This window comes from Saccoglossus kowalevskii, chromosome 7 (assembly GCF_978046115.1).
Source record: "Saccoglossus kowalevskii chromosome 7, keSacKowa6.1, whole genome shotgun sequence".
Taxonomy (NCBI): domain Eukaryota; kingdom Metazoa; phylum Hemichordata; class Enteropneusta; family Harrimaniidae; genus Saccoglossus; species Saccoglossus kowalevskii.
The window spans coordinates 26,953,291-26,970,301 of NC_140647.1; the positions used below are offsets into that span (position 1 = coordinate 26,953,291).

General features: G+C 34.6%; 2 protein-coding genes across 2 annotated transcripts; one reads left to right on the forward strand and one right to left on the reverse strand.

Annotated features, from left to right (window-relative positions):
- Positions 1-218: 218 nt before the first annotated feature.
- On the reverse strand, positions 219-4,837 carry LOC100366686 (protein kish-A). Its single transcript, XM_078014188.2, has 3 exons — positions 4,685-4,837; positions 2,761-2,870; positions 219-2,332 (listed from the first exon to the last, which is right to left on the reverse strand). The coding sequence occupies exons 1-3, from the start codon at positions 4,685-4,687 to the stop codon at positions 2,227-2,229; spliced, it is 219 nt and encodes a 72-aa protein (XP_077870314.1). The 5' UTR covers positions 4,688-4,837; the 3' UTR covers positions 219-2,226.
- A 2-nt stretch (positions 4,838-4,839) lies between these two features.
- Positions 4,840-15,140, forward strand: LOC100366536 (DNA repair protein XRCC4-like). The gene is made up of 10 exons (XM_085501394.1): positions 4,840-5,092; positions 7,439-7,629; positions 9,828-9,992; positions 10,299-10,355; positions 10,710-10,764; positions 11,503-11,547; positions 12,152-12,246; positions 12,941-13,050; positions 13,508-13,597; positions 13,701-15,140. The coding sequence occupies exons 1-10, from the start codon at positions 4,939-4,941 to the stop codon at positions 13,780-13,782; spliced, it is 1,044 nt and encodes a 347-aa protein (XP_085357520.1). The 5' UTR covers positions 4,840-4,938; the 3' UTR covers positions 13,783-15,140.
- Positions 15,141-17,011: the final 1,871 nt, after the last annotated feature.

Genomic DNA, 17,011 nt, shown 5'->3' on the forward strand with positions numbered 1-17,011 from the left:
GCGCCAGCTTCTTGGCGCGCCCAATCAAATGACTCAATTTAACTGCAGTGAAATGCAGCTTTCTCTAACACGATCACGCACGGGTTCATGGGCCGCTTACGAAAGGCCGGCTTTAGCGAAACAGTGTGATTCTGACGATTTCTGTGTCAGGCATAGCCCAAACAGGAGGGCTAGTGGAATGAGTTGTGACGGTGGTTGAGTGTGTAATTAGTAAATAATTTCTCAGCACTGTGCAAGTCAATTTTAATCAACTTGGAAAGATGACAAATTGTTGATGCGTGTTCTCAAGTGGAGCAGGAAACACACATTACAAATGCAAGTACTTGTGTTTATAGCTTTTAGTGACACATTTGTACGAACACAAATCATACTGGGTACACCAGTTAGCTGATATATCCTACAAAATCAAGTACTTCTAGGCACAAAGTTTTGCAGACTTCATCCAAAAAAACATGCAACTTAATAAACACAAGTTCTGAAGGAAGCAGTTGACAGATTCGCTTGTGTTCTGAACAGCATTTGAACGACAATATTAAAAACACAAATTCTAAACTGGAGGTGCCAGCTGGAATACAAATGTATCACTTGGCCAAGTTGCAAAAGTTTAATAAATTTACATACCAGGCTTATTTGTATTAAAGTGTGGCATTTACGATCTTTGGGTTGTTACATGGAGAAATATAGACTACCGCAGTCAAGATTAATTTGTTTTTGTAGTTTAAATAAAATAAAAAAAATCGCGAAATGAAGGTGTTAGCGCGAAATACTCTGCAACTGCGAAATCCCCCCCGACTGGTTTATTCTGCATGGCCTTATATCGACACTGCAGGAGCCAGTCGATTTTTCATTGGGTAATTATGTTAATGAGTGTTCTAATTGACAATCATCTAAGCCAATCACAACGTCTCTTCAACTGACCTTTGACCAAGAAGAAATGAAAAGAAAATGTCACTACATCTAGAAACTTTATTAAAACCTACGTTTTACAGTTTTTATGCTACATTCTAAGTCTATTTACGACGACTTCGACAAACTCGAATTTCAACACGCCGCCATGTTGGGTCTGTAGTGTGACATTCACTATGTTGATCTCATTATGCACGTATTTCCACGCCCATCTCATTATAATATGTGCATTCATGAATATTTAATAGCAATGAATTTCCTGCAGAATAAACCAGTCGGGGTGATTTCGCGCTAACACCCCCATTTCGCGATTTTTTTTATTTATAACTATAACTACAACAAAAATTAATCGCCCTGACTGCGCAAGTCTAGTAGAAATATGGCAATCTTTATAAACGAAGAGAAAATAAACAAAGTGACTTATACAGTGAGTCACATGACCAATATTGGCACAAGTCAATTTATACTCAAAAGACGCATGTTTACAAGTACTGGATTGTATCTATAGCTCCAGTAAATCTTATATTTAATTTATTGAAATATGAAATAAAACTTTCTGAATATTACAGTAATTTGCATCTTTCATTTGATATTTCTGTTAACTCACAATGTCTTAACGGTAAATGTTTTTGTATCAACCCTCAAATCACTGCACCCTGTACTCTACCCTTTCTTTATCTAAAACAAACTATTTGAATGGCTGGTCAGAAATAGACGCCATTCACATTTCATCCATCTTATGTGTCATGCAGCTTTGATATTTCTGGTAGAACTGATAGAATGGTAAAATATGTGGTTCTGTACATATTGATTGTTTGAACCACAGTCTCTCAGTTGTTGAGGGAATGTGCTTGTACAAAAAAAAACACAGAAATGTCAGAACATTAAAAGCAATGAATGGTTGCAAAAAGGTGAATTCTATCACCAACATTGGCATACATTAAAGTGATCAGATGACAAGAAATTTGGTCATTTTATGTTAACAATACAGATCTATGATTAATAGCTAGTATACTATACAGCTTACCGGTACATAAGAAAATTGCATTCAGTATTGAAAGTACAAGATAATTTAAAAAAAGAAAACTCAGTGATATAGTTATTTATTATGATAGTCCCATACTTCCCATGCATCTCGTCTTCAACCAGTATATAAGAGATTCTGTCATAGTGCATTTAACATTCCATGAACAGAGACGATTGTTGCCCTCTATAGTCTGAATACTCAATGAACAGCGCCCTCTTTAGTTGATACGAACAGAATACAATTTCTTATTATAACATGTGGACTCGAGTCTTTCCGTAAAAAAAAAAAAACCATCACTGCCAGAATAAAATGCTGACTGCCATAGCAATACAACATACAGCTACATATTCACTTTTCCGTTCTCCTATCCTGGCACACTTCCAAAATATTCCCAGTAATCTACAGAAGGAAAACAAACACCATGGGTGTTAAATGGGAAAACACAGTTTCAGAAAATCAGGAGAAAGCAACACACATGATGTACAGCAGTGTTTTCACCATGAATGTTGAAAATATTATTCACTAAAAACAGAGAATTGTTACAAAATAAACAAAACTGAGGCTCTGTTCTGTCAAAAAGCCAAATTCAGTAATCTATTTCAGTAACAAAGTTGAAATTGCATTTGGACCGGCACCTTTGTTATAGATGACACTACTATTAAATTTTGTGAGTGCTAAAAATTAATTAATATTAGAATTATTCAAGATGTTTTTGAAAATGTTTATGAAAAAAAAAACGTTCAGTCACTTAAACTCAATACAAAAAATTAGTCAAAAATCAAAACTGAAAAAAATAAAGTTGAACTGAGGGAGAAAATCCAACTTACCCTTCTTTGTTTTTATCCAACATTCTTGGAGCTAGTGCTCTAATATAGGTACATGTACAAATTAGAAGTATTATAACTGTTAATAAACTCTGGAAATTAAATAATGCCGACTGAAATAAAAAATAAACAATGCATTTAATGACATGTACAACACAAATTCCAATATTGATTTCACAACCAGTAATTCCAGCAAAATAGGCATTAAATGTACCGGTACATGGAATATAAATAAGAACCATGTTGACATTGCTTTTAGCCTGACTTAATTTATTTAGCATTATAATGTGGAATAAATTATATATAACCACAATCAAGAATTGATTTTCAGTAAAATTGTTTACAACATTCAATTTTCAAAATATTTCAATAATACAATATACAAATCACCAATGCAATAGAAGATGCATGCTTATCTGTATTGGTGTACTGTTATTGCAAAAAGTCCTAAATAAATTTACCAGGGATGGGATGGCCTTGTACCTCACTTTTTTGTTATGCTAATGTCTTTTTATTATTATACTGTATCCTCTGATATTTTAGTAGGGTAATAATGTTATCATTACATGCTGGAGGACCTTCAAAATGCTGTTAAATTTATCATGATAATTTATTTTAAAAAAAATCGCAGAAAAAATGTAAATATTCGTACATGAATCCAGGCTGGCAGGGTTACTTTATGACCTTATGTTAAGGTCACACACCAGCACCACTGACACACTTCATTTAAGATGTTCAATAACCATTTGTACACATTGGTTGACAATTCATGATGGCATAACTCACAATGCAGTATAGTACGGTTTTGTCAAGCTCTGGGTTCAATGACTTTCATAGTCTAGAGTGTTTTTAAAAACTATGGCCTGGAAGATTGGACCAACAAATGAAACAAGTTTAATTAAGTATATAATAATGCATAATCACTGTGTCATGACATAATTTAGCACTTGAAAAAACATCATAGTATTTCAAAAGCTTTGATTTTTAATCAATTTACACGCAATTTTGTACATGCATTTCCATAACCATGCAAGTGTACAAATAACGACTGTTTCAGGTACGTATGTACGAGTCTTTAGATGTAAATTTGGCAACCATCTATTCCAGGTACACCCAAGAATGACCTGGGAAATTGCTCCCCACACACACCCCTCACCCGATCCCTAACACATCAGCCTCCCTATGTAATTTGTTATGCGAGGCACTAGAGGGGCAGGTTTAGTGTTATTGGGCGAAGGGCGATAAAGAACTATTACCCTCCAATTAAGTCGATTTGTGGAGTAGCTCCAATTGGCCTGTCGGCGTTCATTGGCAGTTGGATTTAATACAGGACCACAGGCGCTCGGAACGTTTCTTGGCTAATAAAAGATGACCTAAAGTGGGATCGGCATAGTTAGTCAGTCGCCGGTAAATTCCCCCACTACTCATATAATAACTCGAAATGTAAATGTTTGAAACTGCGCATGGGTGGAGCTGCGCATGCACGAGCCTCTGCTTCAAAATATCCGCGTAGACGGGTTGATTCATATTGCTCTGGTGTTTCGATTTTCACAGGATTTAACCCGTTTTAGTTCGAATAAAGGAAATGTAAGTCGATCGATAGTTTCTACCGATATCATGCTTGAGTTGTGTGAAGCGGATCGAAATATAATTTGGAAAATCGTGTTATTTTCGGGAAGTTTCGATGTCATGGTGTCAACGCTTTCCTACCTTGTGTTATTATATGAGTAGTAGGGGAATGTATCGGCGACTGACTAACTATGCCGATCCCACTTTAGGCCATTTTTTATTAGCCAAGAAACGTTCCGAGCGCCTGTGTACAGGACCACCTCAAATCGATAAACTGGAACAACTTCATGTACAGCCGTATGTCACTCGATGTCATACAATGTAATGTAGTTCAGATTTGTCTTCACGAAATACTCACCATTTTGTTTGCCTCTTAATGGAATGTCTACATCAAAAACGGACTTCTGATTCTCTCAGATTCCGCCAATAAGACACAAACTATGTAAAAACGTCTGAAATGTGTGCCACGAAACCTAACAATACACTAGCCGGCCATGTTGCAGAAATGAATCACGGGAAACAGGAAGTGGATTTTTTGAGGTCATAGGGTAGCAGCTAAGGACGCTGAGAGAGTGGGTTTGATTACTTTCGCTTTGACAGGCAGTTCGATTCATGATGGATATCGACAGTGAGCGATACACACTAAGTCAAATTGAAGTTGGTGGTCTAGGCGGCGAGTTATACATGGAGACAATGCTACTGAATGAAGGCAACGATGGTTTCCGATTGCGATTAACAAATGGCAAAGACGCTTGGCAGGTTGACAGTGAGTCTCAAATTAAAGATCATGTATATTTTATCACAAAAACAACTTTTTGAGAGTTGTAAACTTGTTATATAAGAGTCAATGAATGTGTTTAAAGTTTGCAAAAATTAAAATGTAAAGGTGCCTTACTTTCACAGAAATCACCTTTTCAAAATGTATGTTCTCAAAATTATGCAGCCAAGGGTAAATGCAACAAATAAGGGCATGCAGCAGCAAAGGTTTAGATACAAAATGAGGGTATGCAATTTTCATGAACGCAGAGAAGATCTCGTTGTCATCCCATGATGTACACTTTCAAGTTTGTGAGATATTTTGGGATTCATATTTCCCTGCTAATGGCCTAAGGGCGGTGGGTAATTTGCATACTAATGTCTAATTTGCATATTATTTAAATACAATAAAACTAATTCCAGTAGCAGTAACCTCTATGGTTCACCATCAAGTTCAAACATGGTATTTGTGATTCAGTGTAGTATAAACACCATGCATATAAACCTTCCAATTTTATATGTACCTGTACTGTTTCTGAGTGAAATTCACACACGTATCAATCAAACTTGCAGGTGGTTTGGGGTGGGCACCATTACAATGATGTTATTTGTGCATTGCATTCTGGGATACATTTGTATGAGTAAAGTTGGTTTTAGGGTAGTGGGCTGTGTCATTGCTCTGAACCCATCACTGGAATGTGATGGACATTTATCGTAATAATTAAAATTCAGTTTTCAGACTAGGAATGACCCATATGGATCCCTTGGGTAAAAGATGGGTCTAAATCTTGAAAATAGGTGTTTCATTTTATGTATTCTGATGCAAATCAAAACATATGTCCTGGAGATAATAATTTACAATATTGCAAACATACTGTCTTGAGACAGTTACCCTTTGAAAATAAAACCAATGTGATTTTATTTGTTTTGAGAAAAACTTAATTAGAAATATTTTAGCCAAACTTTTTATTTTCATTAACACATATACTGAAATATTATTTTGTGAATATTTCAATGGCAGTTGATCCAACTAGCCAATCAACAAGTGAATGTTATTTAATCAGCCAATAGAAACCTTTTGTTTCGAGTTAAATTGTGAAATTTATATATCTTTATTATAATGAAAGGAATGCCTTGGCACTGAGAGTATTACTTTCGGTGCAACAAACCTGTTCCCTTCATCTTGATGAATATTTATAAATTTCAATGTCAGTTTAATCCAGCCAGCCAATCAACTGCACAATGCATAACATCACAATGTTATTTGAAAACATTGTGATGTTATTCAAACAACCAATAGAAGCTCTCGATTCCATTTAAATTGTGATATTCATAAGTATTTATAAAGATGAATGAAACAGTTTTGTTGTGCCAAGAGTATGGCTGTTCATTATAGTGAAGGGCAAAATGCTTTTTTAATACTGTAAAATACTTTATTTTAGCTGGAATTAATTTTCGCTGAATAGACTTTATGGGTGTATATCAAATTAGGTGTTAGAATTAAAATTGACCAATCCTGAAATGGAAATGTGATACCATCCACCATCCTAATTAATATTAATGAGTTATCAAAGTTTATCATTATCCAATCAACAAGTGCCTCATTTTGAATAATTTCACATGAATTTGAATAAAAGCTAAGTTTTTTTTTTAAATTTGTTACAAATAAGTTATAAAGTAGGATACAGCTTTCTGTCTTTTACTGCATTCATTGTAAATTTCCAATTTTTGCATAGCTTATTCTCTGTTGTTTTTCTTAGTCTTCTTATAATACTACCGGTATAGTAACTAGTATAAGCACGTTACCAATAGTAGGGCACATAAACCAAGTTTAACATACCGGGTACTAGACTATTAAAATATGTCACATTTTAACCTTAGCCTTTTCACCATCAGACATTCTCACCCAAATTTTTCTGCACATTTCTCATATTCTTCAATATTTCTGGAAATGAACCCTAATTTTGGAGTCAACAGACAAAATTTGAGTAAATTTTCAGGTTCTACCCCCCAATCTTCTGAAGGAAAGTTCAGAATATAAGCAGGACTATTTTGTGAATTTGTGATGAAAAGAGGGAACTGGTGGTGAAAAGGTTAAATTAATCTTAATTATTGATGTAATAATTATTTATGCACTACCGATACTAAAATAAAAGAAAATAATAGTTTATACAAATCCATTAAGTTTCATATTGTAACAATACATTATAAATGCTACCACAGTTTTTCACTAATCCTAAACTAAGACTAATTAGACTATTAGATAGTAATTAAATGTATAGGTAGCACAAAGTGTCAAACAAGAAAAAATGAGCAATACCAGATTTCAGAATTCTACAAATATTTTTTTTTTCAGTTGATTTAGATACTGTGGAAGGATTAGCTAAGACATGTGGAATGGAGCTTGAAGACTATATTGTGGAAATAAAGCAAGCCTTCACGAGGGAAAACCTGGGTGTCACCAAGTTTGAGTACCATGTTAAAAAATATAAAGGACAAAGTATTGAATTTTCATGGAAGAAAGTAATGGAGGCTGATAAAATAAAGGTAATGTCTGAAAACTTGCCGTAAACTGAGAACAGACTTCTCAAGGTAGAGTGAACTAAGTGAGTATTGGTCACCAAATCCGGGGGAGAATAATGTACTGGAGAGGAGCACTTGTAACTAAGATGTTTATTGCTCAACTGCTAGGCCTGGAACTGAGTCTAAATATTCAGGAGATGTTCCATACAATGTATCAATATCATTATGCAAATAACTAAACTAAACGTCATAGCCTAAAATCATCAACCTTGCATTGACTCACTGGATACCTGCTGTATTGTAATTCTTTATTTTCAGAGAGAAAAATAGCAAAATTTTGTAATGTTGAAATTTTTGTTTTGATGTTCATGGCAGTGAGTCAAAAATCTGTAAAAATAAAAATGTTCACATAATTGTGGTTTGGAATATAAATATTAGTTTGTTGGTCAGCAACCAAGGTGTGAAGAGAGCAATATCGCTGACATGACCTTGTGTCACATGACCAGCATTACGTTATATAAGATATGGACACTACCATTTGTGTGATTAAACTATGAAATTGAATATACAGGGGTTACGGACTCGACTAGTTCTGATGAACTATATTTGTAATCCCCACCAATAAAAGGACAGTTCTCTAAGTAGAATTCATTATTTATTTATTTATTTATTTATTTATTTATTTACTTATTTATTTATTTATTTACTGCCTGTGCAATTTCTACCTCTGTTTTTGGTGAAAAAAATTTTTATTTCATTTCATATGTTCTCATGGAAATTACAATGTATTTTTTACAATAATTCATTGTTCCAAATAGTAAATAATGATACCTTCAAGATGGATGTTTATTGATTTCTGGCCATGGTGATTAATATTTGAGTTGCTTAGAAATTCTGTTTCTGTATTTCCTGTTAGTCCTTGACTTGTGTTAACAAGACTAGCATCAACTCTGCTTATTATATAATTATTATAATTCGGTCTCTGTCCATGCTTCCGTCCGGAGTCATATCTCAGAATCCCTTGGACTGATTCCGTTCATTCTTTGCATGTGCCTAGTACTTTATGTGGGACATATGCACATGCAGTGGTGTAGCGATTCAATTCAAAATGGCCGACTGGCAGCCAATTTGGTTTTTGAAAATGTTGTTTTTTGGACATGCTTTGTCAGTTTTCATTCAAACTTGGTACATAGATTATACATGTTAGGATACATGTCCATGACGATTTATTTTACAATTGGATTAAAGATGGCCGACTGGCAACCATCTTGGTTTTTGAAAATGTCGTATTATGGACATGCTTTGTCAGTTTTCATTCAAATTTAGTACATAGATCATACATGTTAGGATACATGTCCGGACCGTCCGTGAGTTCCTGAGTCTGTTCGTCCGTCTGTTCGTGTGTCCGTCCGTGTGTCCGTCTGTGCGTCAGTCTGTCCAGAGTAATATTTCAGAATCCTGTGGATCGATTCTGTTCATTCTTTGCATGTGCCTAGTACCTTATGTGGGACATATGCACATGCAATGGTTTAGCGATTTGATTTAAAATGGCCGACTGGCAGCCATCTTGTTTTTTGAAAATGTTGTATTTCGGACATGCTTTGTCAGTTGTCATTCAAACTTGGTACATAGATTATACATGTTAGGATACATGTCCATGACGATTTATTTCGCAATTGGATCAAAGATGGTCGACTGACAGGCATCTTGTTTTTGTTTTTTTATGCGGTATCTTGGACGTGCTCTGTCAGTTTTCATTCAAATTTGGCACATACATGTACTTTATACATGTTAGCATGCATGTCCATGCCAATTTGTTTCAAAATCTGGTCAAGGATGGCTGATTGACAGCCATCTGACTTTTTGGCCTTACTACTATATTTCCACAATTTATGTACCATTTTCATTCGTATTTGGCTTATATATCATACATATTAGTGTGTTTCATAATCAAATCAAAGATGGCCGAATAACGGCTGTTTTTATTTTTGGCCATATTACTACTACACGGAACATGTGTTTTGATGTAAATAAACAATCTGTTGTATACGCCACTTGGAACTCATGTTTCAAGGACACACTCGCCACAACCCCTCCGCTTTAATATGACGAGCACAAAGAGAACTTTCAAAAATTTAATGGGAACTGTGTCATTTTCAATGACTTATTGTTCATTATTCTGTTCTTGTAGCCATTGAATATGCTGTGTATCTATCTTTCAGTACCAACTTGGGTCTGTAGTGCTGGATGCCATTAAAGATCCAGTTAAAACTACCACCAGTGTTTATGATAATGCTATTGAAACCATGAAAGAACTGAAAAACTCAATATCAACGTTACAGACGAATAATGACAGGTTATCGAAAGAAAGAGCAAGTGCATTAAAGGTATTTTTGCTGATTATTTCACTTCATGAACAGTAGGTTTGGTTTAACACGGATTTGTGGAACAAATTCAAACTTCTTAATGGAGTTTCCATTGCATTTCTCAAACAAAGTTCTTCCAAGAGCATTACAGAGTCAAAGGCAGAAATTGGTATACACCCACTTATGCCCATGAGGTAGTCAGATTGGCCAGACAGTACCAAAACTGGTACGAATATTACCAGAAAGTACCAAAAATGCCCTGACAAATATTCTAGTTGAGGGCGATATTCAGTGTCAAAATCAAGTATATTTATTGTTAACTTACAGAGACTAGAAAAGTGTGTTGAACAAAAAGAAGCGATGGAAAATGATCTGTATGGAAAAGTAAGTAAATATCTGTGACTGAAGTTTATTTCAGTGCATGGTTAAGTTGTTTTTGTGTCACTGGAATTAAAAGAAATCACCACTGCTGATTTTACTCTCAAAGCATCACATTTGATCACATTTGAAATGTGCATTTGCATAAATAGACAATGTGTTTTACACATGTATACGTCACATGGGACCCATGCCGAACACGATGTAGGTGCAACAATTTTGGTACTTCACTAGTGAAATCAGCAGTATTAATTATTTTTAATTACTGTGACAACAACATGATGCATTCTAAAGCTCTCCTCGTCTTTAGTTTATTCAACTTTTAACATTATCTTTTTTTCAATTTTTAAACTGAATTAGTTTCAGGTGACAATAAATGACAAAAAAGCTAAAATTAGACACCTTACAAGTGAACGTAAGTATCCAAATATTTTAGTTTCTATCATCTGATTTGAAGTAATTTTCATTGTTCAGTTTAGTTCAGTTACAGAATGCATTTGAAACAAAACAACGACTTTTTTTTATATTTCAAATTATACATTTTTTTTTTTTGAAATGTTTACTTATAACCAGGTTCCGGTAATATGTACCATATAACCAATGTCTTTGTAGTAATTTTGCCAACACAACACAAAACAACACAACACAACATTGAATATGTACGCAAACATATCCAGGTCAGCAGCCGGATCAGCATATGACTATATATGACATCCAAAATAACATAAAAATCGCTGCTGCACTTGTCACTAAGACTACAGACATTCAAATCACTGCACGATTGTGACAAAGAATCTTTTAAATTTGAGGTGGCAAGACAATTATAACCAAAAAATGGTAGTATTAGAAGCCGCATCCCGAATAGAAGCCACACCCATTTTTTTTAATGGACAATTGAGAACCAAAAATTTGTCATATGTGTAGATACTCTCATAGAAACTATATCCCCTCTGTACCATTTTAATAGAAGCCGCTTCTAATAGAGATTTTACAGTAGCCGGGGATATGAACATTTGTCTACTTGATGTGTCAATTATTCACCTCGGTACAGGGAGAAATTTTCAATGTTTATGTTCAATCATAGTTGTATATTTACATGTACACATATTTGGCAACATTAAATTATAGTTTTGTCTTACAATGTTATTTTCAGTTGACAAGGTTAAAAGGCTAGCTGTGACCTCATCATCACAAAGAGGTAGGTGAACAAATCAACATGCTATTCACAATCTTGTAGAGTAGAGATAGACTTGGTTGAGAAATGAAATGTACTTGCAAATTGCAGCTGAGATTTTGCAGAGACCGAGAGATTTTCAAAATGTGTTTTTACTGTTCAAATATCATGTTACTATGGTTACCATGGATCAGGGAAACAGTGGATGAGCTAACAAGAGAAAATGGAACTCTTGCTGCCAATTGCATTCAAGATAAATTGCTTTAATTTCATGAAAGATCTTTATGAATTTAGCTTTTTAGAAAAAATTTTGTCTGAATTTCACCTTGAGGCAAATGTTCATTGTAATTTTCTATGTATTCATTCTTTTTCACTCAAGTTGCTTTCACATATTTTTGTCGTGAGTTCCAATGATAAAGTTCTGAGGAATTCATAATTTATTCTGTTACAATTTATCACAAATGGTAGCTTACTTCTATTACTAGGAAGCAGATTTCAGGGTTGATATATATATGTTTACATGTAATTTTAATGCACACTGCATGATGCACACTGCCCTCTACGACCAAATTCTCCACACTAATTTATAACACACATGTGAATATTTAAAATTTCTCTTTGTTCGTAGCGTCTACGTCACATGATATGGAGGTTGGAGCTGACTCAGATAACGATAAACATGAAGATGAGACAGATGAGGAGACGACAGATGATGAAGAAAGGGTAATGTGATGTTTTCTCATCAATGATTTCATAGACTACTTTCCCGAAAGTCGAAGATACGGCTTTTCGCATGCGCGCACATGCGAAATTGGGGTGTAACGTCAACTTGCACGTATGATATTGTGCTTCTGGGTGTACCAATTGACGTAACAAAAATAAAATTATTTTCTATCGACTATCAGTAAACTGACATGTTTGTATTATCCGCCATGACAAAGCAAGTCTATTTTTGCACCCCAGTTTTGCTACTTCCGGGAAAGTGGTCTATTAATAGTCAGCATTTGAGTTGTTATAACAATACTGTAATTTACTTAAATTTAGCAGGAATCAATAAATTTTCTCTGAAAAATCTTTTTAGGTGTTTTGTAATGGAGTTTATTTTCACTGATTTTTGATATAGTGTGAATATAAAATACCGGTATGGGAAAAAGTTATATTCGCCAGATTTTATTTTCACTGAATCATCCCTAAAATAGTGAAAATAAATTCCAAGAAAAGATAAAGTATTTTACAGTAACCTAAAGATAAGCATATGTAGCCTCTCTTTATTATATTAGAACAAGCTTATACTGAAAATATTTTTACAAGTGTGAATTATTAAAAAAATAATAATTTTCGAACAAAAGTAGGGTGGAGGATCATGACTTACTACATAAATATATGATGTTATCTTATCATTGACCTTCTTCAACAGGAAAGATTAAGTAAAGTTAGAAAGAAGCCCATAGCACCTCAAATGATGGAGACAGATGGTTTAGTTTTAGGCGATGAAGGAGATGGGGACAGTACACATGCTACAAAAAGGTGGGTTCCATTTGATGATATGAAAATCCATTTGTTATAACATGCGTAATTGAAATCTTTAATAAAATAAAATAGATTTTTCATTTTTAATATATAACCTATATTTTCGCTGAAAAAAAAACTTTAAAACTATTTTTTTTCATGATAATGTCTGTAAGTTTTCAGTGTGTTTGTGATTGAACTGTGGGGGCGCTATTTGACATCATGTGTGATCATACCCTGCTAGCAAAAATGTTCTTGCTACGATTTTTTGTGACAATCATTTTTCAACATTTGTTTTTCAATTTTGAGACTTGCTGCCATGTACATTGTTAATTGAATGACACATATTTTTTATAAATCAAATTTGACTGCCTTTTCAGGGTCACTGTAGCACCATTTAGACTGGTGTACTGCCCTCTAGTGTTAAATAGGGTCAGTAACATGGAATTAAACCATTTTGTTTTTTTGTAAACAGGAGAAGAATTAGACAGCCCAGTCAGAAAAAGCAAACTCCTTCAAAACCATCCATTCCAAAAGTGCCTTCAAAAAAATCATCTACAGCAAGGTAAGATTATTCCAGTTCAGATCATATCATCTATTTTTTTGCTTCTCTGACCCGTTTCAATGTCAATATTGTCAACTGAAATTCAATTTTTTTGTAATTTCAGTGAATCGAGCTCCAATGGGCGCAGACGTTCTATCAGAAAATCCAAATCACAAAATGTGGATGATCTCTTTGATGAACTTTGAATATAGGATATGAATATTTTATTCCATTAAGGATATTTTAAATGACAGTACTGTTAGCCAATCAGTGTAGTGACTGGTATCTAATCTGCCTCGATTTGATTATCACGTATTCTATTGTTAAATGTGTTGCTGGTAACAACTTTGTAACTGTGCAAATCACACAGAAATTATGAATCATTATCAAAGTATATTTACAAATCTGTTATTTTCTTGAGTGAGGGATGAAGTGGTTACCAGCATCCAACTGTGTACACTCTTGCAGAGTCATATCAGAAGTACTAATGCAGGTGGATACATTCACACAGTGTTATGTTGTAGAAATTGCACATTGGATATGGTCATGTGACCTCAATGAAAATAGGGTCAGTATTGGAGCAGTATTGCAGATAGACATTCAACCAGTGCTTTATTTAAGACTGAGCTCATGATCTGATTGACATATATAACATAGTCATGTGACCTCATTAAAAGTACATAACTGTCATATTAGGGGCACTATTTCAGATATACTCGGTAGACATTCAACCAAGGACCTGTGCTTTATTGAAGACATTGAACACACAATCCGGTCAACATTTAATAACTAATTTGATCATGTGACTTCATTAGAAATGCTAATCTATCATATCTGCAGCACTATTTAAGATAGAGTAATTCAATCAGTGATTTTTTTTTTAAGACATTACATACAAGATCTGATGAATATATGCAATAACCATATATGGTCATGAGACCTCATTAAAAATCCAAGCTATCCTCGGGGGCGGACATCCGGGCATTTTCTACCGCCTGGCAACCCTCGCAGTGAAAACAAAGACCAAAAACTCACAGAAAACGGTACTTTGGGATGATTGTTGAGAGTCTCCTGAACAGTGTAACAAGATTAGCCCTACGTATGTAACATATGAGAATTTGGTTGTTCAGGATTACTTCAAAGTTGAGTTTGTGTTGTTTTCTCAAATTTTCAACTGCTCCACCTGCGTTCCACAGCAGCGCGCACAAAGCCCATAGAAATACGTGGTACAGTGGTGCGCGTCCTAGCAACGTGGAACATCTGTGACGTAGCTCCGCCCCCGAGGATTATATCTGGAACACTGTTACTAGGGGATCTGCCATCTCTGATGGCTTTCTTGTGTGTAAGTAATATAATTGTCAACATGTCATTTGTTTACAACATGGATTTTACACTTTGCTCAGAAATTTATAACTATACTGTCAATATTAAATTAATTTTTTTGGAAATGATGTAATCTCCTAATAGAATTGAATATTTTTATTTGTGCACCAAATTGTGAGTAAAAAATTTAAAAATTGTATATCCTTTTTAAAATTAAAATAAACTTTTTTTTATTAAATAATTTGTATGTTTACTATCATTCATGATGTTGTATACATTGATATATTTTTATTTAAATTAGTATTCGATAGTGCAGCTCTATTACAATGTATATTTCCTTAAAAACCATTGGGATATGGACTAGGGCTTGCCAGCTTGTGACATATTCCCTATTAAAGCAAGGACTCTATCCTCAGCCCCAGTGACACACAGCAACAATAAATTATTGTGTTCTAATACACTGAAGTCAACAAACCCATGTTTATACTTCATTTTTTGTTAAAGAAAGAGTTCCATAATCTTATAAAACTGGTGTATTTCATCGACAATTGCTGGTCCAAAGCATGTCTTTCAAATAATGTACACTTGGGTATAATACTTATCATACCGCCCTCTATATTCACCTGCTGTGCTGCTTTTGTTTTAGTCTAAATCAAATTGATACAATCTATTTAAATCAGTGAAGTTTGGGTGCTTTAAAGGGCAGTGGTCGTCGCGCTGCGCATGTACGACATTTGTGTTGATAAACATTGTTTTTCCCACAATCCAATTTGCTATTCTAATAGAAATTACAAGTATAAGGTTTGATCTGGGCGCGACTTGCACTAATTACCAATGGTGAATTTTCGATACCTTCAAATCACATAAAAAATACCTAATTAAAGCTTGGTAATGTTTCAGTCTGTACACGTTGATCTGCGCAACAGTCAAAGTCGCCATCTTTGTTTATATGAGACCCATATATCTCGCGCATGCGTGGCACAACGACTACCGCCCTTCAATTATATTTTGAACAAAATCTTTCAAGCTGGTTCATTAAATAGAATACCAGAATAACTATTCTTTTTAATTATGATTAGAATATATTTAAAGGATAATGCACGAGTCTGGTGCATTCGTTCACATATTTGACCAACACTAAGGCTCCAATATCCAATTCGTGGTAGACAAGATAGAGTTGCAAGTTTAAACCCATGCAGGGGCATTGTGTCTAGTACCATAACTTCACAACTCGATATTTTCTATAAATTCATGGACGTCGCAGACAGTCAACAAATTGGCGCTTTATTAATCAGATAAAACTAACAATTTTTGGAACAGAAGGACTATCACATGGCCATGCATCCACGAGCCTGTCACTGCTGACAGTTATCATGTGAATGTTGAATTGTGAACTGCTCATTAACATTTGACTGTTTCGTAAACACGTCAGTTTTCTTACCCATCACTCTTTAAAGACTCATTAAATTGCAGAACAAGAAGCTCGGATTACTGTCAACGTAGTAGCCTGACATGTAGGCGTGAGTGGCGCCCTCGCCGGTCGAATGGCATCATACCCCACTGTGTTGGATTTGCAATTGGAGCACTGCGGAGGGCGAAACTCGCGCTACCTTGTCAGGCTATCAACATAAGAAAGAAAAGTTTGCCACGCCCAAATTTCATCACTGCCAAGACAAAAATTACGTCCACATTAATGTTAAACAAATCAGGACAATCTGTTGTCATGGTCGTCACTAGTTTACATTTAATTTAGTATTGATCGTTGTCTGTAATGTTACAGATTACTGAACTTGATATTTATACATATACATATACATACTTGTATCTGAATTGAATAAAATGGTTTGGGGTCCTTGTGGTGATTTCACGTTTGAAAGAACGTTATTATCAAAAGGCAGTAGTCTAATTGACCATGGTCAAATTGTTTTATGTTACATTTGTTAAACATGCTATCCAACCAACAAATTATAGCAATATGACCAAATTCCTGTTTTACGACAGTCACTTAAAATTTCGTACCAGTCTTTACCGCATATTCTAGCCATGTCTATTTAGCATGACCGAAGCCCTTTTTATAAAATCCTAAGCTTTTTTATTGGACGCAATCATAAT

Excerpts from the sequence above, each read along its gene's own strand:
- LOC100366686 (XM_078014188.2), bottom strand. Across the intron at positions 2,333-2,760 it reads TTGGATAAAAACAAAGAAGG|ATTACTGGGAATATTTTGGA; the intron begins GTAAGTTGGATT and ends TTCCTTCTGTAG.
- LOC100366536 (XM_085501394.1), top strand. The coding sequence starts at position 4,939 with ATGATGGATATCGACAGTGAGCGATACACACTAAGTCAAATTGAAGTT. Across the intron at positions 5,093-7,438 it reads AGACGCTTGGCAGGTTGACA|TTGATTTAGATACTGTGGAA; the intron begins GTGAGTCTCAAA and ends TTTTTTTTTCAG. Across the intron at positions 11,548-12,151 it reads GACCTCATCATCACAAAGAG|CGTCTACGTCACATGATATG; the intron begins GTAGGTGAACAA and ends CTTTGTTCGTAG.